The 25408-nt window shown below is 29.9% G+C and overlaps 7 protein-coding genes across 7 annotated transcripts; 3 read left to right on the top strand and 4 right to left on the bottom strand. All coding sequences in view use genetic code 12, as the record gives it.

Moving 5' to 3' along the window:
* Positions 1-627: 627 nt before the first annotated feature.
* RJT21DRAFT_82943 (putative amidase) lies at positions 628-2274 on the top strand (the record flags this gene model as incomplete). Its single annotated transcript, XM_064885343.1, has 1 exon — positions 628-2274. One exon carries the CDS (start codon positions 628-630, stop codon positions 2272-2274), a length of 1647 nt encoding a protein of 548 aa, XP_064740077.1.
* Positions 2275-3058: 784 nt separating this feature from the next.
* RJT21DRAFT_130098 (uncharacterized protein) lies at positions 3059-5036 on the top strand (the record flags this gene model as incomplete). Its single annotated transcript, XM_064882992.1, has 2 exons — positions 3059-4415; positions 4981-5036. The coding sequence occupies 2 exons, from the start codon at positions 3059-3061 to the stop codon at positions 5034-5036; spliced, it is 1413 nt and encodes a 470-aa protein (XP_064740076.1).
* Positions 5037-5714: 678 nt separating this feature from the next.
* On the bottom strand, positions 5715-7067 carry WSC2 (Wsc2p; the record flags this gene model as incomplete). Its single annotated transcript, XM_064880148.1, has 1 exon — positions 5715-7067. One exon carries the CDS (start codon positions 7065-7067, stop codon positions 5715-5717), a length of 1353 nt encoding a protein of 450 aa, XP_064740075.1.
* A 2336-nt stretch (positions 7068-9403) lies between these two features.
* On the top strand, positions 9404-10854 carry RJT21DRAFT_26311 (SNAP receptor). Its single transcript, XM_064883948.1, has one exon. The coding sequence runs from the start codon at positions 9740-9742 to the stop codon at positions 10562-10564; it is 825 nt and encodes a 274-aa protein (XP_064740074.1). The 5' UTR covers positions 9404-9739; the 3' UTR covers positions 10565-10854.
* Positions 10855-13478, bottom strand: RJT21DRAFT_26321 (uncharacterized protein). The gene has a single exon (XM_064883949.1). The coding sequence runs from the start codon at positions 13086-13088 to the stop codon at positions 11145-11147; it is 1944 nt and encodes a 647-aa protein (XP_064740073.1). The 5' UTR covers positions 13089-13478; the 3' UTR covers positions 10855-11144.
* Positions 13479-13985: 507 nt separating this feature from the next.
* Positions 13986-16143, bottom strand: RJT21DRAFT_119470 (uncharacterized protein). The gene has a single exon (XM_064881411.1). It carries the CDS (start codon positions 16024-16026, stop codon positions 14479-14481), a length of 1548 nt encoding a protein of 515 aa, XP_064740072.1. The 5' UTR covers positions 16027-16143; the 3' UTR covers positions 13986-14478.
* On the bottom strand, positions 16050-25108 carry TEL1 (DNA-binding protein kinase). The gene is made up of 2 exons (XM_064883147.1): positions 24553-25108; positions 16050-24462 (listed from the first exon to the last, which is right to left on the bottom strand). The coding sequence occupies exons 1-2, from the start codon at positions 25095-25097 to the stop codon at positions 16227-16229; spliced, it is 8781 nt and encodes a 2926-aa protein (XP_064740071.1). The 5' UTR covers positions 25098-25108; the 3' UTR covers positions 16050-16226.
* Positions 25109-25408: the final 300 nt, after the last annotated feature.

Here is a 25408-nt window from a genome sequence, read left to right as displayed (position 1 = left end):
GTTATGATATGAAGTTCAAAGTCACTTGCATATTCATAAGAAAGGAGAGCGATACCCGATTGCCGATTTCGGTGATAATTATCCACTTTAGATTTTAATAATTGATTATATCACTGATAGTCTGTGGTGATTGGCTCTAAAGATTAGATAACAAAGCGGAATCGGATAATCTGTGCGATAAGAAATCCAACATAGCCCAATTAGGGGAAAAAATACATATCCTTCCTCGCCATAATAAACATGCTCAAAAAAACGCTTACATTTCTGGGTTCTGTCCCTGTGACCTGAAGTGATTTGTATCAATATTTATAGTTTTTCGACCTCAATTACTGATAGTTGTGAAAAACCGCACCGTAACTGCAAAATAGCTTGACACTAAATGCAGGCTTACTGATAAGAAATTACACCCCATCTGAATTAGGAATTGCGCGGTCCAGTCCCCGATAATTCCCCAGATCCGAACCTTAAAAACCGGATTTGAATTGAACTATAGTCTTCAAGATTCTACTTTAAATATTTCAAATCATTATAAATGCAAGCTATAATTCAGAGGTAGTGTGATTATCTGCACTATTATCAATTGTATCATTATTATACTTGATATTATATACACTACTGACATTTACAATGACTGTTCCTAAACATAGCTACAAAGATATTGCTGCTAAGAAAGTTAAACTTAGAAATGCTAAATTCAATGCAAAATGGTTGGTCCCTGAAGATCAACTTCCACTGCCCGATACTAAAGATGTTTTAAACTGGATTGAACTGTCAGGAAATTTAACTGATAAAGAACTTAAAATTACTGGATCTATAGCTGAAACTATCCTTGATAATATCAAGACTAAAGAATGGACGGCTTATGATGTGGCTTCAGCCTTCTGCCATCGTGCTTCAATTGCACACCAATTGACCAATTGTTTAACTGAGGTATTTTTTGATGAAGCATTAGAAAGAGCTACAGAGTTAGACAAGTATTATGAAGATACTGGTAAGCTTGTTGGTCCATTACATGGATTACCAATCTCATTGAAAGATAATTTCAATATTAAGGGTAAAGCCACTACTGTTGGTATTGTTAACTTTTGTTTCAATCCTGAATATTTCGAAGAAGATGCTGTCTTAGTAAAACTTTTGAGAGAACAGGGAGCAGTTTTTTACGTTAAAACAAATGTTCCAGTAGCAATGATGATGCCAGAATCAATTAATCATATCTGGGGAAATACTACAAATCCAATGAATAGATTACTTAGTTCTGGTGGATCTTCAGGTGGAGAAGCGGCTTTGATTAAATTGAAAGGTTCTGTTATTGGTGTTGGACTGGATATAGGAGGTTCTATTAGAATTCCTGCTTCATTTCAAAATTTGTATGCAATTAGACCCACTTTTGGTAGATTCCCTACCTATGGTGCTAGATCAGGTTTACCAGGTCTTGAATCTGTTAATAGTGTTAATGGACCCTTGACAAATACGTTAGAGGATTTGGAGCTTTATTGTAAATCAGTTTTAGCTTGTGAACCTTGGTTACATGATGGGAAATGTATTGAAATTCCTTGGAGAAAAGTTCAAATCCCCGAGAAATTGAACATTGCGATTTGTGGTGATGATCTTATTACAAGACCAACGCCTCCAGTTAGAAGAGGTATCTCAATTATCAAAGAAGCTTTAATTAAAGATGGACATGATGTTATTGATTGGGAACCAATTGACCATTTAAGATTGGCACAAATTTGTACTTCATTCTTCCTTAGTGATGGAGGAGTTCATATCACCAAGGAAACAGATGCTACTGGTGAGACTTTGTTTCCTTATATGACCAATTATGGTACTAGTCCAGAATTGAAAGTTTCAGAATTATGGAAATTACATGCTGAAAGAACTACATTAATTAAGAAATATCTTGATAGATGGTTAGCCAGTGGAAGTTTAACTAAAAATGGTAAACCTATTGATGCTATTATTATGCCTACCACTCCATTTGCTGGTAATCCAAATGGAAAGTACCATGATAGTGTTGCTTATACTTCACCATTTAATTTATTAGATTATTCGGTAGGTATTTTCCCAGTAACAAGAGCTAATAAAGATTTGGATCCAGTTGATGATTCTAGCTCCAATTACACACCTACTGATACTAAGATTTGGAGAGATTATAACCCTGAAGAGAGTCATGGAGGTGCTGTTGCTCTACAAATTATTGGAAGAAAGTTCCAGGAAGAGAAGGTTATTGAGATGTTGAAAGTTATTACGAAACTTATTAATTATTCTGATTAATTGGTTATTTTTAGTCTAAACTTAAACTACTAGTATTTAGTAAATACATGAGATCTAACCAAAAGTATTCTTGAAACATAATTGTAAAAAGAGTAATTATACTGAATGTAATTATATGATAAGGAATTAAATTGCTGTATTTTCAATAATTGAATGTTACCATCAAGCCATTCAATCTCGGAATCATTTCAAGGATTGCTAAGTATCACTATCAACTTCGGTTGTCGTTATCCCTAAGACTATTTGGTCTGTTATCTTAGTTATAAACAGATAGTGGTAACGACAGACAAGGGATAAGGATAACTGCAAAATTTCGAACATGGGGTGTAAAGACGGAATTACACTTTTTTTGCTCGGAACTTCAATTAAGAGTGAATATTTTTTGGGCGGGAAACGAGGTACGAAAACCGCAAAATTTTAGTATGTAGCAAAATAAGTAATTGTTACATAGTAATTAATTACTTTGTAATTACAGGACTAGTTTTGAAATTTTGGAGATAAGGATCAAGGACTATTGTTAGTTCATGTAACACACTAACAGTAGTAAAATATTGATAAGCTTAGATTCAGCTTTTATTATTATAGATCCTATGAATATGGTTGTGTTAATTGCTCGTATTTGCGGACTTTGAATAAATCATACATCTATACGACCAATTAATATAAATACCAATCAAAAGTTATACACTAATTTTTATTTAACAACCAATGTTATACACTATTCAGATTAAATTTTACAATTGATAATTATAATAAAATCTTGAATAAATAGAATATCTGAACCATGAAGTTTCTTACGAAATTAAAGATTAGTATCTGGGGTAAAACTCCAGAAGATCCAAAAGAAGCTAGGTTACTTTTCAAATTAGATTGGTTTATTTTAAGTTACTGTTGTTTGGTCTATTGGATCAATTATTTGGATAGAACTAACTTATCCAATGCTTATGTATCTGGTATGATGCAAGATTTGAATATGAAAGGTGATGAATTTAATATTATGAATACTTGTTTTACTGTTGGTTATGTTGTTGCCTTGGTTCCTCACAATTTAATACTTTTAAAGGTAAGACCAAGATATTGGATGACATTCTGTGCCTTTGCTTGGGGCGTAATGACATTATCGATTTATAAAGTTACGGCAGTTTATCAAGTCTATATCATTAGATTCTTTACAGCTGTTTTTGAAGCTGTAACATTTACCGGTGTTCATCTTATACTTGGTTCATTTTATGAGGATCATTTATTACCATTTAGAACTGCAATTTTTACCAGTTCGGGTTTAGTTGGGTCCATTTTCTCTGGATTCTTGCAATCGGCAATCTACTCAAGTATGGACAATTACCGAGGCATTGCTGGTTGGAGATGGTTATTCATTATTGATTTCTTAATCACGGTTCCTATTGTTATCTATGGATTTATTTTCTTTCCTGATCCACCTCAGATTAGCCGAGCATTCTATTTTACTGAAGAAGAACATCAGATCTTACTTGCAAAGATAAATAAACCAAAGCATGATAAATTGGATTGGACAGTTTTAAAAAGAGTTTTTGCCAACTGGCATTTTTACTTATTCTCTTTCTTATTTGCAATTGGTGGTGAAGATGAATCATTTCCAATTAATTCCTTGTTCGCCTTATGGTTGCAATATTATGATTATTCTGTTCCCGACAGAAATCATTTCCCAATGGGTGTATTTGGAACTGGGGTATTTTTTACTCTAGCATCAGCAGTATATATCAATGTGACAGGTGGTAATAAACATTGGCATATTGGGATTTATATTATGATTATAATGATTATTTCATCTATTTTATTATTAGCTGGTCACAGTAATACTGTTGCTGTATTCATTGCCCATTATCTTAGTGGAGCTGCTTATGCAGGACAAACAGCATATTTTGCATGGGCTAATGTTGTATGTGCTAATGATTTGCAAGAAAGATCTATTGTATTAGCTTCTATGAATATGTTCAGTAATGCTGTTAATGCTTGGTGGTCAATTGTATTTTATGGAGCCGATACAGCTCCTAGATTCACCAAAGGGATGATTGCTATGATATTTACAGCAGCTACTACAGGTATAACATCTACTGCAATTATGTTTTTACAAAAGAGAGATGAAAGATTGGAAGCTTTAGAAGGTATTATGGAAGATGAAAAGTCGATTGAATCAATTTCCGGTGGTAGTGCCTCTAATTCTAATGAGAAATCCAATAATGTTGTGGTACAGGTTGCCTCTGGTAATTCTACTGATTGAGGCTGGAATTTCTTATATTGTGTTGTTATAGGTATCTAGATAAATATATATTCTTTATAGATGATTTAATTAATTTTACTTATAGTAGACTGTCTTAAAGCCGGTGTTTGTACCTGTATATTATTAAGGTACCTTCTCAGCCCAGCTCATATGAAGTCGCACAATTGACTTTTTGGGAAGGTTGCTACAATAACAAGATATTCCTCAACATCACTGTGCAACATATCATTACTTAGTGTACGCGTCACAAAGGCTTTGCTGCAAGACAATAACAAAAACAAACAAACAATTTGCCGTTGATTAAGTCAATGAAATTATAAACAAAACATAAACATATTCAGAAATTAAATTCAGGTCATGTTCGGTTGTTTTGTCGTGACACATACAGTACATACGCGAATAAGTTGTCTTGATTGGGCCTTAATTGCACAGAACTGTCACATTCCCAGTGGTACTAACAAGTAATTCTCTCGGCAATGGGACCATACAGATTGATTTTTCTTGATCACACAGCCTAAATGTTCGATTTCAGATGCGAAATTTCGCCTTATGTAATGGAATAGACTCGACGAGACTTATAATAACTTGAAATGATTACGAACTATACAGAAAGAGACACGACATTTTGAAAAGTTTTGTTATTGTATTCCACAATGCAAACGAAGTTTATATTAAAATAATTATAGGGAAGTAACTATGGTTACTTCAACCTAGCAGTATATAGATTACACATTATTGTTAAAACAATAGCACTGATAGCAACAGTGAGTAATATTAAGAAATTTCAAATCTTTTTTGTCATGTCGTGTGGATAACTTGGAACAGACTAAACTAAAATAAAAAAAAGGACGTAGAACTAAAAATCGTGTATTGCTAATCTTAGTATGATAAGATTGAATGATACGTTATGATATGATGCGAGTAACAGAATTCCTGAAAAGTGTCAGATTTTCGTTATGTGTGGGTATGTAGAATATTTTTTGATGATAATTAGTAGTTATTAAGTAACGAATGTATGCATAAATGTATAATTGACCCAACCCTTTCGATTCCTCACTTGAAATTGAATTTGAAATATGAAATGATAATAAATAAAATAAAAAATTAAACGTGAACGACATGATTGTCAAAAATCAAGCAATTAAAAGAAGCTAACAAGTTTATAGTAGGCTATAAATTCAGATTAATTATTAACAACCTTTAAAGAGCCCGGTTGTCTTGCAATCATATCAGGTAATGAACCATTACTTAATCTTCTTCTTCCAAATTCTGGTTGTTGAAATGCAGTGGCAGGATTTCCATTTCCATTACTGAAATCAAACTCTTGACCAACCATGGAATTGAAAGATGGATCATTACTATGATTAATGACTCTTGAACCTGATCTACTATGACCGTTGGAACCATTTGCATTGGCTCCACCACCTAGTATTGTAAATCCTTGTGATGATTCTCTATCAGATTGAGTACCTGATGATGTAGAATAATGCTTATTATCTCCTTGTGCTTGTGGTTGTTGTTGTGATGTATCGAAATGATTATATCCTGCTGAAAGAAGGAATGGATTTGGTCCAACCATTGGTGGTGGTGGAGGCTCAAATCCTCCAATGGCTGCTTTTTCATCAAGAGCATGAGGACTCATTGAGTAATCATCTTCTTCATAATCGTCATCACTATTACGTCTCTTTCTCCAAAGGAAAAATACTATGGCACCAATAATTAATCCGAGACCAGCGAGACCACCTATCACAACTCCAGCAATTCCACCAGCTGATAATTTAGAATGTGACTTAGAGTGTGATGATTTAGAAGAATCTGACGAATCTGAGCCAGAAGGTGTAGATGATGATGAAGTTGGAGAAGCTGATGATGATTGAGATGCACTATCAGTTGGGGAAGGATCAGCAATGACTGTTTTATAGATGATTGATTCAATTGCTGAACCAGAAGGGTCTGTGGTGAGAGTTGATACTATAGTTATTTTATTTTGAGATGTTGAGGATGATGAACTAGTAGTTGATGAAGTTGATGTAGGAGAATTTGTTGATGTTGCTGGTGTAGAAGATTGTGGATTCGTGGTTGAAGTAGACGAGGTAGCACTAGAAGTACCAGTAGATGATGATGTAGTACCAGTTGTTGTACCTTGAGCTGATGATGATTCCAGGTCTTGAACTTGAGCATTAACATAGACCATATAATAACCATTACCACCACAATTTTCATAAGGATAACCTTGACAAGCTACATTACAATTTGTCAGTGAAACTTGATTAGATGAAGATGGAGATTCATCACCGCAATAACAATATTTCCCGTTTATTAGAGCTGCAACTCTTGAATTTGCACATTGTTGTTCACAATATCCTGAAGATTGAAAAGTATATGCATTATTATAAGTTAAAGCTTGAACATCTGAAGAAGCATAACAACCTGATAATGAAAATTGAGCAGATTGAACAAATTGAGAATTTAATAATAAAATGAGGGATAATGATGACTGTAGGAATTTTCTTTTTTTATTATTAATATTAATCATCTTGAATTGAATTATTAAGTCAATTGAGCAGTCAGTTAATATACTGCAAGTTCAATTGGTCCTTCTAGTTGTTAAAATGCAATGGTAAGGAAATATCCTTAATTAATAAAATGTATAATTCAATTAGTAGATTTGAGAAAATTAGGGTGTAAAAATAGAAGTCAGTTTTTTTTTACTGTCTGTTTTGTTCCTTTTTCTTTTGTTTTGGTTAAACCTGCCAAAAAAAAAATTATTATTAATTTGGGGGTTGAGAATGTATTACTTAAACGAGGGAGACCAATAGGAGTTATAAAAATTTAGAGTGTAGTATTCTTTAAATTAGTAATGGTAGGCAGTAGTTATTGAGATCTTTTAATATATGATGGATGATCTGGGATATATAGTAATTAATTATGGAATCAAGATTTCAAATAATTAACTAATAATTAACATATAATTAACAAGTTGCAAGGAGGTTTTAACTCTGAATATTAAACAAAAACAAAATAAAAACAAAAAACTTATGATAGAAGTGGTTTTGTGATGATGATGAATAACCTCTATATGGATATATGGTATAAATTCGTATTAAATGGTTCTTAAGAGTAATATTTCAACCAACCTTTTAAATCAAATCAAAAGAAGTAAATCACAAGTAAAATTTCTAAATTTTCAAAACAAGCGGAATCTAATTTCTACTTATATCAATTCATTAATTCATCATCATATACCCTGCATTCATTCTCATATTTCCAGTAACTGATGATGTATGATTCTTTGTGTCTGATGAGAAATTTGAAATTTGTCTGAGAAAAGAAAAAAGAAATTTGTGATTAATATTATTTTTTTACTTTTTTGTTAATTCTTTGACTTTGTGTCGCTGCATACTGAAAGGGGAAATCCATTTAACAAATCTGGGTATCCTATATAGTACATAGAAGCAATATCAACACATTTTCAAGCTAAACAGACCCACATTAGTGTTGAATTAATATTATTATTTAATATTCTCCACATTATAGAAGGAATTGATCAGAGAATAAACGAACAGACAGGACATTTTCAATAAATGTGTTCACATTGATTTGATATTATTATTAAGTCTCTTCTGATCTGTCACTCAAATGAGCTTAATTAAAAATACACACAATTAATCTCTAATAGTAATATTTCAAAATACTTGGAGTAACTAGAGAACAAGTTCTTCTTAGCAACCCTAAAACTTTCCATGAAATAGTTAACATTTTAAGAGTTTCTGCATAGATCTTATCTAGTTTGTTTTGATTGGCAATTTTATTATAGATCTCCTTTGTGCTAATTGCCCTCCTTCTCATCAGGCAACATTCTGCTTTTTTAATTCTACAATATTTTATAATATGTTTACTTTACAGTACAACACTTTATAGAAGTATTACAAGGTCAATAGATCTCATAGCATTTGATCGCACTACCTTGATCTAGAAAATTATACTGGTTTAGGGTGTATATGATCTACTTTGAGTTTTACTAAAGAGTGAACTGCATACAGGTGTGTTCACTTGCATATGTGCGATTTGATTGTATACAGGTTGTTTTTATTAAAATGGGTGCCTTTAAGGTTTTATACTATGAAACAGAATTCATGATTAACTATAACCTCTGATCCTGATCTGATCTGGCCCAAGTAGGTTAATGCGAGTATATTATTTCTTATAGTGGGGGGATGTGCACTAATTTTAAGGTCCCCATTTTTTTACATTAGATGGGAGTAAGGTACTATTACATATTAATGTGGTTACTAAACCAATAACATATTTAACTCTCTATTTTACATGTCAGACATATTAAATCTATTAAATTTTCTGTTTTTATATGTACTAATATTTATAAGAGTTAGTCTAACATTCTGCAATTTTACGGAAATTGTTTTGCACGATTCGAATGAATGTAATTATATTTTTGAACAGCAAAATTGTAAATATCTTGCCAAATAATAATAAAATTCTTAACCTCTTTTTATAACAATAAGATACATATATCATTATACTATCAGAGGTGATACGTAAACATAAATAATTTATTTATTTTACAACATTAATGAATCAAACACTTTTATTTTAGATATAATTTCTGGAAATAACCCTATAAGAATTGTCAACCTGCAAAATTTGAAAAGGTAACCTGTAACAATACTTTTTCTTTTCTTCTCATTATAAAAATTGGAAAACTTTTCAGTAAAAACACTAAATGTTAAGCTTCTTTCTTCTTTATGTCAATGAGGATATAAAGGGAAGACTTATAACGTGCTTATGTCATAAATGAAGATTCTTCATAATGAAAGATTTAAGTCAATCGGTAGTTTGTACCTTAATCCTTAGAATGAGGACCGCCTTTTTCGCTAACCACGATCATTTGTACACTGTACAATAAATATCCGTAGATCGTTGTTTGATAGTAGTTGGGCTTACATATATTACTGATCTCTTGTAAACTATAACTGATTAAATTATTCTTTCTATAACAATTACTAATTAACCATTAACCATTACCTATTACCCATTACCCATTACTGCATACTAAGTAATCGTAGTTGTCATTAGAGCGTATCCTGTAGAGTACTGTAAGCTGAAAAATTGAGAGCCAAAAAAAATAGAGTATGCTAAAGTACTTAACACCATTGCTCTATAACATCTATAACATCTATACCACCAAATATGGCAGTTCCCACTATAAAAACAATCGAGTTCAATTTGAGTCAGTATTCAACTCAATTAGAAGCTCTTAAAATACCCAGTCTTGAATCATACACATCTAATTCATCAATTCGTCTGTCTGGGTCACCATATTTATTAAGATTTAAATTAAATCAATTAAGTTCAAATATCACTAACTTATACAAAAGCTTTCAACAGGGGAATTTTAAGAATCACAAACATTATGCAGAATTACAAACTAAATTTAATCATCTTGTTCATGATGTGATTGATGAGAATAAATATGTAGTAGATTCATTAATTAGTGACTTTGATAAACTGAACACGCCAACAACTGATACTATTGATGAAATTAATGAAATTAATGAAATACTGTCAACATCAACTATTATACCGACAACAACTGAACAAAAAGATGCCCGTCATGAAGATTTGAATTCACTTCGTCAACGTCTTTTAACATCTAAATCATCTCAATTAGATGAATCAAATAAAACTAATACATCACATCTTAATGATTATCATGAATCAATTCAATCAGATATAATTAATGAATTAACTGAATTAACTGCTTCATTAAAAAATTCAGCCTATACTTTAAGTTCAAAGATTTTAAATGATGATTTATTAATTCTTAATGAAACTCAAGAAACTTTAGTAAAGAATTCGAATTTATTTAAAGTAATTGATAAAGATTTAAATAATTATATTCTTAATAAGACTGGAGGTAAAATAAGTTTTTGGTTTTTATTAAAAATGTCTGTTATTATAAGTATAGTATTCTTATTTGTAATAATCTTTATTAAGATAATCCCCAAGATTTAAGTTAGGTACAGTTAATTTAAAGTAATAATATATTAGTAGTAATAAAGTAACTAAGTGAACTATGAACAGAAAAGAATGAATCATACTAAATATCAATCAAAGCAAATTAGAAAGATTTCATAAGTATATAGTTATCGAGAGATATGTATGATGTAATGATATAAAAGTATGACATGAGATAAGGTAATTTAAAATTATACTATGATTGCTTATTACTAACAAAGTAATATATGCAATATGAATGAAATGTATCTTGCTAAAGACAAAAAAAAAAAACCAACAAACGACAATAACCTGAAATTAAATAATAATAATCTGTATAAGCAAATGAATAATGATGATAACTAAACCATAAGTTATGGTAAAAAATGTAATTAAAAATGAAGATAATAATAATAATAATAGTAGTAATAATAGTAGTAAAAATAATAGTAATAATAATAATAAATGAATGAATGAAAACTAAACTTTATCATAATCATCATTAGGCATAAATTCAAACAGATAAAAAATTAGAAACGAAAGTGGTAACAAGAGGAATTAATGAATTAATTAAGGAATTAATTAGTTAATTAATGAATTAATTGATTTCATCAATTGGTTGATTATTTGAATCATCACCAATAAATTCATTATCAGAAAATGATTTATTTGATCCATTATCTAATCCATTCATTAAAGGTTGTTGATTTTGATTTTGATTTTGATTTTGAAATTGTCTTGGTAAATTCCCACATCTATCTTTACCAAAATTAATCTTTAAATTTCTATAATCATCAAATGATTTAATACCATCAATGGCTTTAATTGCATTACCAATATTAACAAAATTAATAAATGCACAATTTTTTTCTTCTAAATAATTAATTTGTTCAATATCACCAAATTTTGAAAAATCATCTCGTAATTTTTGAGGATTATAATAATCAAAATCAGTTATATTTCCAATATAAATATTTCTTGAAGCTCCATTAGAAACTGCCAAGGATAAAGCATTTGATAATGGTCCTGAATGTTTACCCCAACCAACTTTAATTCTTCTATTATGAATAGTTAAACCATGTAATTGACACATAGCAAAGAATTGAGCAGCTGCAATTGGATCAATAAATGTAATAAAACAAACATGTCTTTCCTTTAAAAATCGAATACTTTGTAATAATCCACCTCTAACAACATTACAAATTTCTTCAACTGAAGAATCTTGATGTAAATTACCCAAATAAACTGTTCTATTACCTAAATTATTTGCTCCCCCAGCTTGAGTAGCAATTTGAGCAGCTGCAGCTGATTGTTGAACTAATGCTGATGAAATAAATTCTCGATCAGCTGCAGTTACAATATGTTCCATACCAGGAGCTAAACCTAAATATTGAGCAGCATTATGTTGTTGAGTTTTAGTAATAAATGCACATCGATCTTTACCATAAAAGCATTTTTTATCTAAATATTTTTCCTTTAATGGTAAATTAGCTACACATCTAATAGCACTTAAAATTGATAAGAAATGAATAAATGCAATTCCCTTTTCTGGAATAATTTTAATACAATCAATAATACCATAACAAGATAAATCTTCTCTTAATTCTTGTTCAGTAATAACTTCTCCAGTAACTGGATTATTTAAATTTCCAAGATAAACATTTCTTGTAGCTCCATCTCTTTGAATTGATTCTAATACTGCTGGTAAAATTGAAGTATTTTTACCCCAACCAATTCTAATATCATGACCTTTGATATTTAATTTTTTTAAAATACAATCAGAATGAAATAATAAAGCTGATTGATGATCAATAAATGAAATAAATGCACAATTCTTAGCTGGTAATATTTTAACACTTTCTAATATACCTGATCTAACATAATCTAATAATTCATTTGGTTGAATATCATTAGGAATATTACCTAAATAAACAGTTCTAGAAGGTGCAGCAGAAACAGAACCAGATTGTGATCCAGTGGTTGAACCATTATTTCCAGATCCGATATTATTATTACCTTGACCATAAATTAAATCTCCATGTAATCCACCTGAATTACCAGAAGATGAAAGAAGAGGAGTATTATTATTAAATTGATATTGATTAATATCACCTCCATTAAATTGACCATTTGATAATGAATTTACTAAATTTGAATTAATACCTGAATTTCCATTAATGAAAACACCATCTTCATTATAAAATTCATTACCGGTAACACCGGGATTATGAGCTTCAAATCCAAATCCATTATTAATATCACCAAGAGGAATACCAGGATTATTACCACCAAGATTAGAAGGAGCATTAACATATTGAGGATAACCTTGATGTTCAAAAGATGAAGGTCTTGAATCAATAGAAGAAGTTTGAACTGATCCAGTTAAATTTCCAAGTAATTGATCATCTTGATTTTGTCCTTGTTGAATTTGTCCTCCTTGTTGTTGACCTTGTTGTTGACCTTGTTGTTGATAATATTGAGGATAATATGGTTGACCCATATATTGTTGAGACATACCTTGATAAGGATCGTAATATGACATGATTAATTAAATAAAAGTTTTAAAATGTTTAAAATTTTTAAAATTTTTCAAGTTATAGTGAATTTTTATAAACAAATTTTTAATAGCACCTAAACCCAGAATGAAATGGAAATGGAAATAGAATAAATATAATAATATTAATTAATTAATTAATTAGTTGATTTAAATATTATTATTAATGATAATGAATAAAATTTTATATCACTCTAGTCTTTAAAAGTTTTTGAAAAATATGTACAAAGGGAGAATCGACTAAATGATTAAAACAAGTTAAGTTAAATTAAATTAAATTAAATTAAATTAAATGATAAATTTAAAGGGTGTTTTGGAAATGAACAAATAATAATAAATTCTAATAAAAGTATTATATTGAAAAATCAAATTGAAATGAATATAAAAGTCAACTTTGATAATGAAATGATAATGATAATGATAATGATAATGATATGACACTGGCTTTTTTAAATTTTTGAATAATTTTTATTGTTTAATTAAACCCCCAGAAACTGAAACTAGTAGTTAATATTATAAATGAAAAGAACACACACGAAGTAAAGGAAAATGTCAAAAAGCAAAGAAAGTAATAAAAATTTTGGATAGGATTAGTAGGTCCCTTTGAAAAATTTATATATCAACTTTATATGAGATCACTGAAAAAATTAATATGGCTATACGAGTAGGAAGTAATGATATTAATACTAATAATACTAATAATACTAATATTTATGAGTGTTATATGATTATTTCAAAATTAATGTATACAACTAATAACTAAAGCAAATCAAAAGCTAGAAATACTTAACCTAATAAGCACTTCCAACAACCGGTTGTTTAATATTACTAAAAAGAATAGTAGTAGTAGAAATGAAATAATTAGTGAAATATGGTAAAAACTTTTTTCTTCCTTTCTTTCCTTCTTTCCTTCAGGTTCTGTTGGTTTCTGGCGGCGCATTATTTATAGAAAGGAAAGAAAAAAATTTGCGGGCATTTTGTGGGTTTTCAGGAAGGGGCCTACAATGAATACGCACCCTGAGGCTGGGTAGGGTCAGTTGGAGTAGTGTGAGTGAGAGTTAGTGAGAGTGAGAATTAGTGAGAGTGAGCGAGTGAGTTCGTGAGAGTTAGTGACAGTTAGTGAGTGAGTGAGTGAGTGAGATTCATCAGACAGCGAATGATGTCATTATTGTAATTATAATATTAATCAATTGTTTAATAGTGAGTGTGATAATTGTAGTTTATTGTAGTGTACTATATAGTTTTACCGGGTCTTATTGCAATCGGTTACAATTCTTATATATTCACCTACTCTACAATTATTCATCCTATTTATAATTGATCGCAATGTCAAGATCCATTCCTTCATCCCTCCCATTGTTCCTATATTTTGTGATACTTAATCCCCGGAACTATAGTCGGTCTCTACTTCATTCTGACTAACAGGTGGTTGAATGGCCATAGAACTAGCTTCTTTCTTTTGATCACCTCCAACTTCTTCCTCATCCGATGATCCATAGTCGGTATTATCATTACCTCCTAAACTATCTTCAATTATTTCATTATTATTCTCATCTGGTCCTGGATCTCCAGTTTCTTCCTCTCCACTACCATTGTAAGAAGATTCTTGTTCATCTTCCTCTTGTTGCTTCTCTACATCTTCATCATCGTCTCCTTCCGTTTCCACAGCATTATCTACAATTTGTCTATCTTCAAGACCTAAACTGGAGGCACTTTTCTCGGCCCGACTTGCCAGATCATCTTCTATATAAGTGTCATCATCTCTGAGCTCTAATGAGTTAGGCTCTTCTTTTACTTTGACTGATGAAGTAGATGACTGTCGTAATCGTTTACTGGGAGGTAAATCATCTTCCAGTTTGTCTTCATGTTCCAGCCTTTCATCCTCATACTCTTCTTCTTCGTCACTTTCACTAATATTTGACTTTCTTCCTTTGGCCCTTTTACTAGTTGGCTTTCTACCAGCTCTACGCTTTACTGGTGAAGTCTCAATATCAGGTTTACTTTTCTTTCTCTTTGTAGGACTTAAATATTTATCATCAATTTTATCGGCTATTTTGCTCCTATCAATAGCTTTCAATTTATTAGCATCCGACACAAACTTTGCATTTAGTCCTGGTAATGATTCATTTGAAATATTTCCCTTTCGATCTTTTAGGAGTTCCCAAATCCTATCCTTTTTGGCATTTAGTACTTGATAGAACTTTGTTTCCAAATCCGTTACTATGTCTTTCTGCTCTCGCTTAGCGAAATCGTAATCATTGCGTAATTTATAATTATCATCCTTCAATTTCTCAAGTTCATTGGCCATTTCCTTCAATTGAGTCTTGGCATTCATATTCTGGCGCAAAACCAAGTCTAACCAGTTAAATAATATACCTTCATCTTTTAAATCATCTTCGTCAAAGCTCACTGGTTCTAAATTTATAGAGCCAATTAAAACAGGTATTTTTGAATTGGTACGTATACTTATAGTAATAGGCAGTTGATTTGGATCATTCTCTTCTTCTATCAAATCCTTTGTTTCAGAATCATAATAATTACCAGATGTTATAAGTCTAACTTCCAAATTTAAATTATTATTTTCATCTTGATCATCATAATTCAATTCCCCATCTATAGGGAATAAATCATTAATTACTTTAATCTGTTCATTAAGATCACTCTTTCTTTCAGTAAATATACTCTTCAATGAACTATCGGTTATATGGGCTTGAAAACTTCCATCTTCATAAACTCCAATTAATGTAATATTACTAAATTTAGGAGTTTCACTCTTAATTAATTCATATTTCTTAATATGAACATACAAAGTTGTTTTCTTAATTAAACTTCCATCCTTTTCATTAACTATACTAAATGGAATTGCAATTACATTCCCATTAAGGGCAATCTCATTATCTACTGGTTCTTTTCTTCCTACTACCATAATCTACACTATATACGATTAATCAGATCATGTCAATGGCCCCAAATTATCTGTGTCTGATATTGAAATATATTTTTCGCTTAGGCAGGCGCACACTACTGCTGCAAATTGCCAACCACATAAAGCGTATATACATTATATATATTATATATATATGGCTATTTATATGGCTGTTTATACATATACACTATACAGGACGGCTAATAGAATGGACACCAACCAAAATATATTAGAGCCAAATTATGAGGATCTTTAGCCTCATGAATTAACTCTCTAACCGTAGCTTCTATACTTAAACCTCCAGCCATAAGTTTCTCTTGTACTCCAAAAACTGCACGACCAGCTTCAGTACCTTCTTCTTGAGGTTCAATTCTTTTAATACCTCCTCCCATAACATTCGCATTAGCATCACCTTCTACTTGTACTTGTAATTTTCTTAATTTCATAGGAGATAATGACCATGAATATAATGGATCCCATCGAAGTACATCTAATATAGATAATATATGATCTTTATTTTGATTTAATACTCTAAAAGTATGTTCACAAGATTTTCTAAATATTCCTTCAATTCCACTAACTCCAAACCCATCAATTATATCTCGAGTTAATCTAAATGGTACAGTTTCTGGGATAGGTAATCTTGTACCTTGATCAAATGATACTCCTAAATCAATATGAATTGGTTCTCCTGTAGTTTTATCAATTAAAATATTATTACAATGTCTATCACCCAATCCTAATATATAACCAACAATTGATGTAGTAGCAACTCCTCGAGTATAACTAACCTTACTATTAAACCATAATTCAGGTGTTAAAAATGTATCAAGAAAAAAATGTCGTAATACGGGATTTATCTTTTTAGTAATCTTTTCATAAGCTTTTAATCTACTAGTGGCATCTTCTCCTTGACATTCTTTCATAATTTCTCGAGCTTTTTCTAATTGAATTTTATCATATTTATTATGATAAGGTTTTATAATATCTATAAATGAAAGTGAATTAGGTACAAATTCAATTAATCCTGATTGTGGACCTAATGGAACTGCCTTATAAGTTCTAATATTTAAACTCCTCTTTTTAGTATCTAAATCCTTAGCAAATATAATATTAACTTTTTCAAATACTTGTTGCATAATTAAATCTTGTCTTAAATCATCAGTACCATATTTTAATAATATACTATGATTAGATCCATTACTTAAAGTAAATTTAACAATTTTTGGTAAACTTAATCCTGAAGCAGCTATAGTAATTTTATTTTCAACTTTAATAAGAATTGGAATATTTAAATATTTACCAGTATGATCTATTGATAAAGATTTTGTTGGAGGAGGTATTGAAGGTAAATTCAGATTCCAACAAGTATTTTCTTTATCTAAATATAAACATCTTCCTCGTGAAACTTTAACTTGAGATAATCTTATTGATTCAGAAAAGAATTGTTCAATAGGTAATATAATATTTTCATTGAATTTTCGACTTTTTGTTCTAAGAATATTTAATATAGTTTCTGCTGCTAAACATTTTGAATTTAATATAATATTATCTCGTTCTTTAGCATAAACTGAATGTTCCTTTAATGATAATAATGAATATAAAGTATGATGAGGATGATCAAAGCATACTTTAACAATTAGTTTTTGTAAAACTTTTTGAAATTCAGAATTATCATTAGATAATCGAGAAATTAATTGAGTTGTCCACACAACTATACAATAACTTGGTAATTTTAATATTTCATTACCAAGATTAATATTAATTTCATCATTTTCAGAATGTTCTAACCATATTTCAATAAATTTATCTAAATCAATTGCAGGATCAGCTAATGAACTTTGAAGATAAAATTCAACAGCTTTACTTGAAAATTCATTCTTATTTCGAATTAATTCTTCAAGATCAGTACTTTCAGATTTCATCATACTCTTTAATTTAGAATAATACTTTTGTACAGCCTTTTTCTCTTCTACTGGTACAGCCGTTTTACCATAATAACTTTTCATTTCTTCTATTTCATTTTGTTTATCTAATACTCTCTTTTTCAATTTATCTATTTGATCAATTAATGATTTGGATTTATATTGTTTTTCACAAAATTTACCAAATGTCAGATATATTACCACTAATTCTTTTGATTCCAGTAATACATTAAGAATATTAGCCGTAGGTAAAACATAATGTTGCATAATGGTTGAAGCAGTTTCTTGTCTTGAATCAATTAACCATTTTACTAATAGAGAATTAATTAAACTTGAAGAAACTCTTAAATTCTTTATAGGTAATTTAATACTCCCTAATTCTTTAATTTGATTTAAAATCATTATTGGAGTAGTGGTTTCACCTTGAGACCAAAATGTACAAGCTGCTTCAAATTGTGATCGACTTATAAGATTTTGTTTTAATGATATAGATGATGAATTATTAAATTTTTGTTTAACAATTTCATCAATTAATACTGAACCACTAGTCAGTTTTTGAATTTCAAAGGTTAATCGAGATATTTGATTATATCTTGATAATTCATTAATTATTCCTATCCAAATGGTTTCATTAGATACTTTACTATTAGGACTTTCTGTCATTAATTGTAAGAAGATTTGTCTTGATTTAAGAATACTTTCTGAATGAACAAGACCAGTATTTTCAAACCAATTAGTTTGTTCATTGAATTCTTCAATTGATTTAAGAAATAACCCATCATCATCATCATTATGATTTAATTGGAAACTATCTAATCCTTTAAGAATTGCCATTGATTTATACCAAGTTATTACATTCCTATGGAATTGTTTAGGTTCAAGATTCTTATCACATAATATACTTCGATTATTAAATACTTCTAACATCATATTGTCGAATTTCAATTGACATTGGTGTGGATAATCATGAATCAGTTTTAATACTTTATAAGTAACTTCATTTTCGGTAATGGCATTACCACACACAGGGATTTCCCAATGATTTAATTTCCATGCCCAATCAAAGGCAGAATCTGAATTATGATTAGAATTAATTCCTAAATCGACTAATCGAGATATCCCACTTAATCCATTACTTACCATTGAATCAAGAATACGACTATTTTTGAAATTATTATCACTATGGAGAATTAATGATGCATCATATTTAGCACTTTCATACCGTAATTTACTATTGATATCACGTTTTCTATCATCTAATAAATGTAGATCAATAGACGTGTTTTCAGGTATACCAAACATTAAATCTTCTTCATCTATTCTCAGATAAATATCGGCAAGATGTTCAAATGCTGGTGGTGATTGTGATGATTGTTGAATAATAAAATCATCAAGAAATTCTCGAGATTCTTCAAATATCATTAATGAAGTTTGTGGTCGTTTACATTTAACTGCCAATTTAGAAAGTCCCACTAGATCCATAGATTGCCAAATCTTAATAAAATCCTTATGATGACATTTAGCTCCCATTCTAATTAGAAGGAAGATTTCAAGAAATACTAAATTCAATTTCTCATCTTCTTGGATTTGTATTTGTATTTGTTTTTGTATATCCATAAAATTTGTTAATAATGATATTACTTTAGTTATGGCCGTTGTACTTTTACTATTATTAATATAAAAACATACTAAAAATGGTAATACTCCCATAGAAAATCGAGGCTCTTTAATTATAAATGTAGCAAGTAATGGAGCTATACTTGTTATAGAAGCCAATTCATTTAATATAGCCAATAATATTCGAGTTATACAAGTTTGACAATCATTATTTTCTTTAATGAATATTAAGAAATTCTCACAAATAAATTCTAATGAACTATCTAAGAATTCTAAATTTTCATCATCATTTAGTATAACATGACTATGAAAATCTAATGGTAATATAGTATTGAATATGGTTGAAAATTCATTAAAATCAATTACTTTTAATACTTCTCTTTTGGAATTCTCATACTTATAAAGTATTACTCCTAAAGTACTTTCAACACACAGGATATCTTTACATTTATCACTTTCCATATACTTAATTAACATGTGAATTACTTTATTTAATGATTTAATTTCATTAATAAATTCTGTTCCTGATAAATTATCATTATCATATTCTTTATAAGTAAACATATCATTTATTCCATCATTCAATAATCCTCCACTTAAGTAAAAATTCCCTAAATATTTACCTGACCATACTTTAAATGTCAGTGATAATTCTGTATCACTTCCTCCTCCATTCAGTAATAATTTAACTACAGGGACAAGTTGACCTTCTTCATCAAACGTAGTAACATAAGGAAACAATAATGAAACAAATTTCATACATATGGACTTATCCTGAGCTGATTTATAAGTGGATTCAACAAATTCAAGAAATTGTTCAACCACTAATGATCGAACATGAACTTGATTATGTCTTAAGATTTGAATGGCAAGAAATATTAATTCACATCCACTGGAATCTCGTTTTAAAGTCTTTCTATATTGATCCAATTGATCAAGTAATTGTTCATAATCTATACCCGATTTCAATGGTAATAGACCTATTAATATGGTAATTATCAATAGGATATTCAGACTCAGACTCAGACTCAGACTCAGACTCAGATCATTATCATATCTATGAAAGGTCTGAATTTTAAAAGTAGTAAGTATTCGAAGTATATCACCCGACAATTCCAACTGATTAATGAATGGAGTCAATTCTCGAATTATAAGACTTACTAAATCATAATTATAAATATTAGAACTTCCAAGAATTAGGATTAATTTAATCTTTCGAACGATTTGTAAATGATTCTCATTACTCACAGTCTTCATTAATATTAATAATCTCCTAATAAGAAAGTACATTTCTTTAGGTTTCCAAAAGCTTAAACTCAGTTGATAATACTTTCTTATTAATTGTTTTAATAATTCAAGACTCGAAGATAATGATACTTTTAAATGTAAACTATGACTAACTTTACTCCCAGTTTGAGTCTCAGTTCCAGTTCCAGTTTCACCATCAATTAATGAATACGTTACAGGATCATTCTTAAAGATATCTAATAAGGATTTCTCATCAGAAACATCAATAAACTTAAATAATTCCAATACAATTATCATTAACTTATCCTGAAATTCTCGTTTAAAATTAACTCCCGTGAAATATGTACCAAGTACTTCAAAGATTTGATTTCTAATTCCATCTCGACAATATGATAATGGAATTAAATAATGTAAACTTTCACTAATTAAACTTTGTTGATCTTCATTCCGTATACTTTCAAGTTCTTGAATTAATCCTTCCTTATCATTAATATTATTGGATATACTTAAGGCTACAAGTTCTTTACAATAGTATGTTAAGAATTGTCGGTAGGATTCAAATCCAAAGAGAAAGTATGGGAAATTACCAATGGTATCATACTTCCACCAACATTGAAATAGTTCGAATTTTAATGAATTCAATAAATGTCGATGATTGGCCAATCCATAGCATTGACAGAATTCATCAATGGATGTTTCAATATACGGAATAAAGAATGGGAATCGAGAACATTCCAATAAATTAAATAATGAAGATACCAATAATTGTTGACTAACTTGGGAGATATTACTTATAAATAATGTATAAGTAGCAGTAATCTCAATCTTCTCTTCAACTCCCTTAAATTCTTCAACAAGACTAGTATAAAATTCTGTTTGTAAACGAGCATCCATCTTTGTCATAGAGGTAATTAATTTATCAATTAATTGAACTTTACCATTATTAGTTTGTTGACTGAATCCCTGTTTAAATAGACATTTTAATTGCACAGTATCATAGGGAATCAGAATCAGAATCACATCTCCATTAATTATTAAATCCAATAGAAATGTACAATAACTAATTAATGACTTTTCACTATTAATTAACTTCTTCTTACCACATTCAACAATCCACAAGACAATATCATTCATATCTTTCTTTACACTATCATTAACTTCTTCATTGTCTCTTAACATATATACCATTTGTCCCATAAGAGTACATACGGCAAACACCGTCAGTTCACATCTTTCTAATTCATGATTAGGAAGAATTCTTTCTCCAAGTAATCGAATTAATCTCTTTAACAGTAATTCATTAACTTGGGAAAAGTCTACGGTATGTTCCCTTATATAGTGGGCAAGAGTACAGAAATAATTGAGTAATTGATAATCCTCCAGTGATTCAAGAAGAGTGATAATTGTAGTTAAAGTGGTTTCAAAACGAGACTGTCTTAATTTCTCACATTGAATTAGTGACATTAATACTCGACTAGACGAAGTATAAGTAGTAGCAGCACCACTTTTAATAATCCTTTCAAAGGGGAAGTTCTTCCTTAAGATAACCTGTGTTTGATCATCGAGGGTCCCCATATATTCAAACGTGTCCTCTATGGAACTTATGATACTTGATTCATTACTGGTATATAAACCATCTAATGTTTGTACTAAGTAATCATCGATTGAAGCTGTAACTTCAGTAAATGATGGCATGTTACGTAAACATGTACCGATTTGTTGTAACACTAAAGCCCATTTAAAGCTACTGAATGGATCAATAACTCGATTCTTTTGACATGTTTCTAGAATACAATTCAATAGTAATCGAAATTTCTTATTGTCTCCCAATCCATCTATAGTATACACGGCTTGATTGATTTCTATATGTCGTTTGTTAACTAGATATCTCTGCAATTTACTATACTGCACTTGTAAACGAACTATATCAGTAAATGCACTATCTCCAGTATCTCCACCACCACCACCACCATAAGGCATCAGTAATTGAATGGAATTCCCCGCTAACCAAGTAACAAATTGAGGTAATATGTCATAATAAGTAGCCACAGACTTCCAATGAATCTGATCCCAATGGGCCAAGAGCCAATCCTGAATTCGACATGATAATTGACTCTTTCCTGATAAATTAAGACCTTTAAATACCATGGCAATAGAATACCAAAATTGGAAACTTTCAAAACAAATATCTTTAGGACCATTGATTTCAGATAAATCAACGATATTTTGTAATTGAGTAATGATTGAACTATCAATTAATTTATTAAGACTGGTGTTTGACATATCCACAATTATAAGATATATTAAATTACACGGGATATAGGACCAAGCCATAGTAATATAATTTAAATTTACTTTTAATAATTGTTGAAGATACTTTAAATTGAGTTTCTTATCGGTAAATATGGCCTCAAGGTAATAATTATCCGCAAGTAAACATTTAGTAGCTAAGGAACTCCAAAAAGATAGTGAAGGATTTGGAAAAGTTGATAAAATACTCCAAATTAAGGTATTTCTATCGAATAGGATAAGATTGGGATTTGTATCTGAATTGGAAGGAATATCAAAAGTCGTATTCTCTGCAAAGGTGGTTTCACTAGCAGTATCTGAAGAGTTACTGATTCTACTAGTTGAAGAGGAGGAGGAGGAGGACTCCTTAGTTAAGCAATAGTTATCTCTTTCCAAATAGAATACTAATAGTTGTAAGCCTGTTGCTTTGAGAAATTCATCATCTTCATTAATGAGTCGATTATAAAAATCCAATGAACTATATGATTTTTGAAGAGCTCTATGCAAATCAGGAGTTCTTTGACGTTTCAGACGATTCTCATGAACATGCGAATGTGATACCAATACCTTTTGTTTATTTATAAAGTATGAATCAACCAATTTGGCAATCCCTAGTCGTAGCATCCAGGCAAGATGATTATTTGATTTGAGATAGATCGACTTTAATTTAAACCAAGACGATTCATTGTGGTTGAGGTTGGATGTATGGACCAGTCCAATATCGGGACTATCTAATCGGAAATCAATTGATTTGGTTCTTTCAAATAGTAATTGAATTAGATTTCCTATAGTATGTAAAAAATGTTTATCATCAGTATTAGTATTATTAGTTGATTCATCATCATCATCATCACGAGACATTATAGATATATCCGGATTGATTTCACTATCATTTAAAATTGATACTGAATGACTATGACTATCAAGTTCAAATAGTTTCAGTTTATTAAGTACTAAGAAATCATGAGTAGTATTTAAATTAATAAAGATTAGAAATTCATTTCTTAACTTATCCCATTGACTATTACAACTTGAAATAGTTAATTTTATACCTAAACGAATTAATTTATTAGTAAAATTTATATCTTCTGTTGCCATAGTAATGATTAATTTATTAATGATTTTAAATAAAGTAATAGTTAATAGACTGTCCTTTTTAGTCACGGAGATTGTATGATGTAATATATCATCTAATTTTAAGTAGTTACAATTGTTATAAATATGAGTATAAGTTGTAGATACATTATTTTCACATTGTAATAGATTCTTTAGGGCTAGGAAAGTATCGGATAGAATTTTTTGATGATTATTATTATGACTATGACTATTATTATGGCTATGACTATGATTATTATGACTATGACTATGACTATGACTATGACTATGATCTATAAGCTGATTCATATCAATTTGATGTAAAGTAGTCTTAATAACTCTTAGAAGAAACACATATATCTGAATCCAATCTTCATATATAAGATGTTGTTTAAATACTTCTTTATTGAATATATATATTAATACCCATAAATAATCCATAAAGCAAGGAATAAAATATTCATCTTCCTCATTATTAGGGACAAAGAATTTCTCAATTATCTTATAAGTTATATCCAATAATGATTTATACTTTATTAGAATTTTACATGATTCTATTGAATCAAATAATGATCTGATAAGTGAAGAAGCCTTTCGTAATCTTAATTCAGCAGTGGTTGAAGGATTATGTAAATATATTTTAGTTTCAATATCTATTAAATTGAATAAAGATTTTACTAGGAGATTGAATATCTTGGGAGTTTGACTTAATTTATGAATAGATATTTGTTCTAAGGCTGTTAATGATTGGTTTCTTAGAGAGATTTTCGAGGATGTTAAGGATTCTACTAACTTAATTACATCTATAGACCCCAGGATCATCGAGTCGGATGACATAGTCATCTGTTTCATACCATTTAATGCCTGTTGATGGTCCTTTACAGTGCTATCAGCCATTTTAGTATGTGATATCGCACCGCGTAACTTTTCAGGGCTGCCTAGCGGATTACCATGTTAGGGTTTCTTATTTATTTCTTATGTTTCTCAAGTAATAACTCCAGTAAAACTTCCTTTGTTAGTAGTTATGGGCGTATATAAACTCTAGCTAGTATAGATAACTCTTAACATATGAGTTATGTAACTAATTTGTTTTAAAGTGCAACATTCTTGTCATTGCCATGTCCCAAATAGGCAATGCAATGGCCACGATAAAACAAAGTCGCAAACCCTAAATGGGTATAGATCGCTAAATGGCTGCAACATAGTCA

The sequence above is a fragment of the Scheffersomyces amazonensis genome (assembly GCF_036850825.1).
Source record: "Scheffersomyces amazonensis strain UFMG-HMD-26.3 chromosome Unknown RJT21scaffold_2, whole genome shotgun sequence".
NCBI classification, from domain to species: Eukaryota; Fungi; Ascomycota; class Pichiomycetes; order Serinales; family Debaryomycetaceae; genus Scheffersomyces; species Scheffersomyces amazonensis.
Note: the sequence above shows the minus strand (reverse complement) of the source record. Positions and strands in the feature narration are given on the sequence as shown.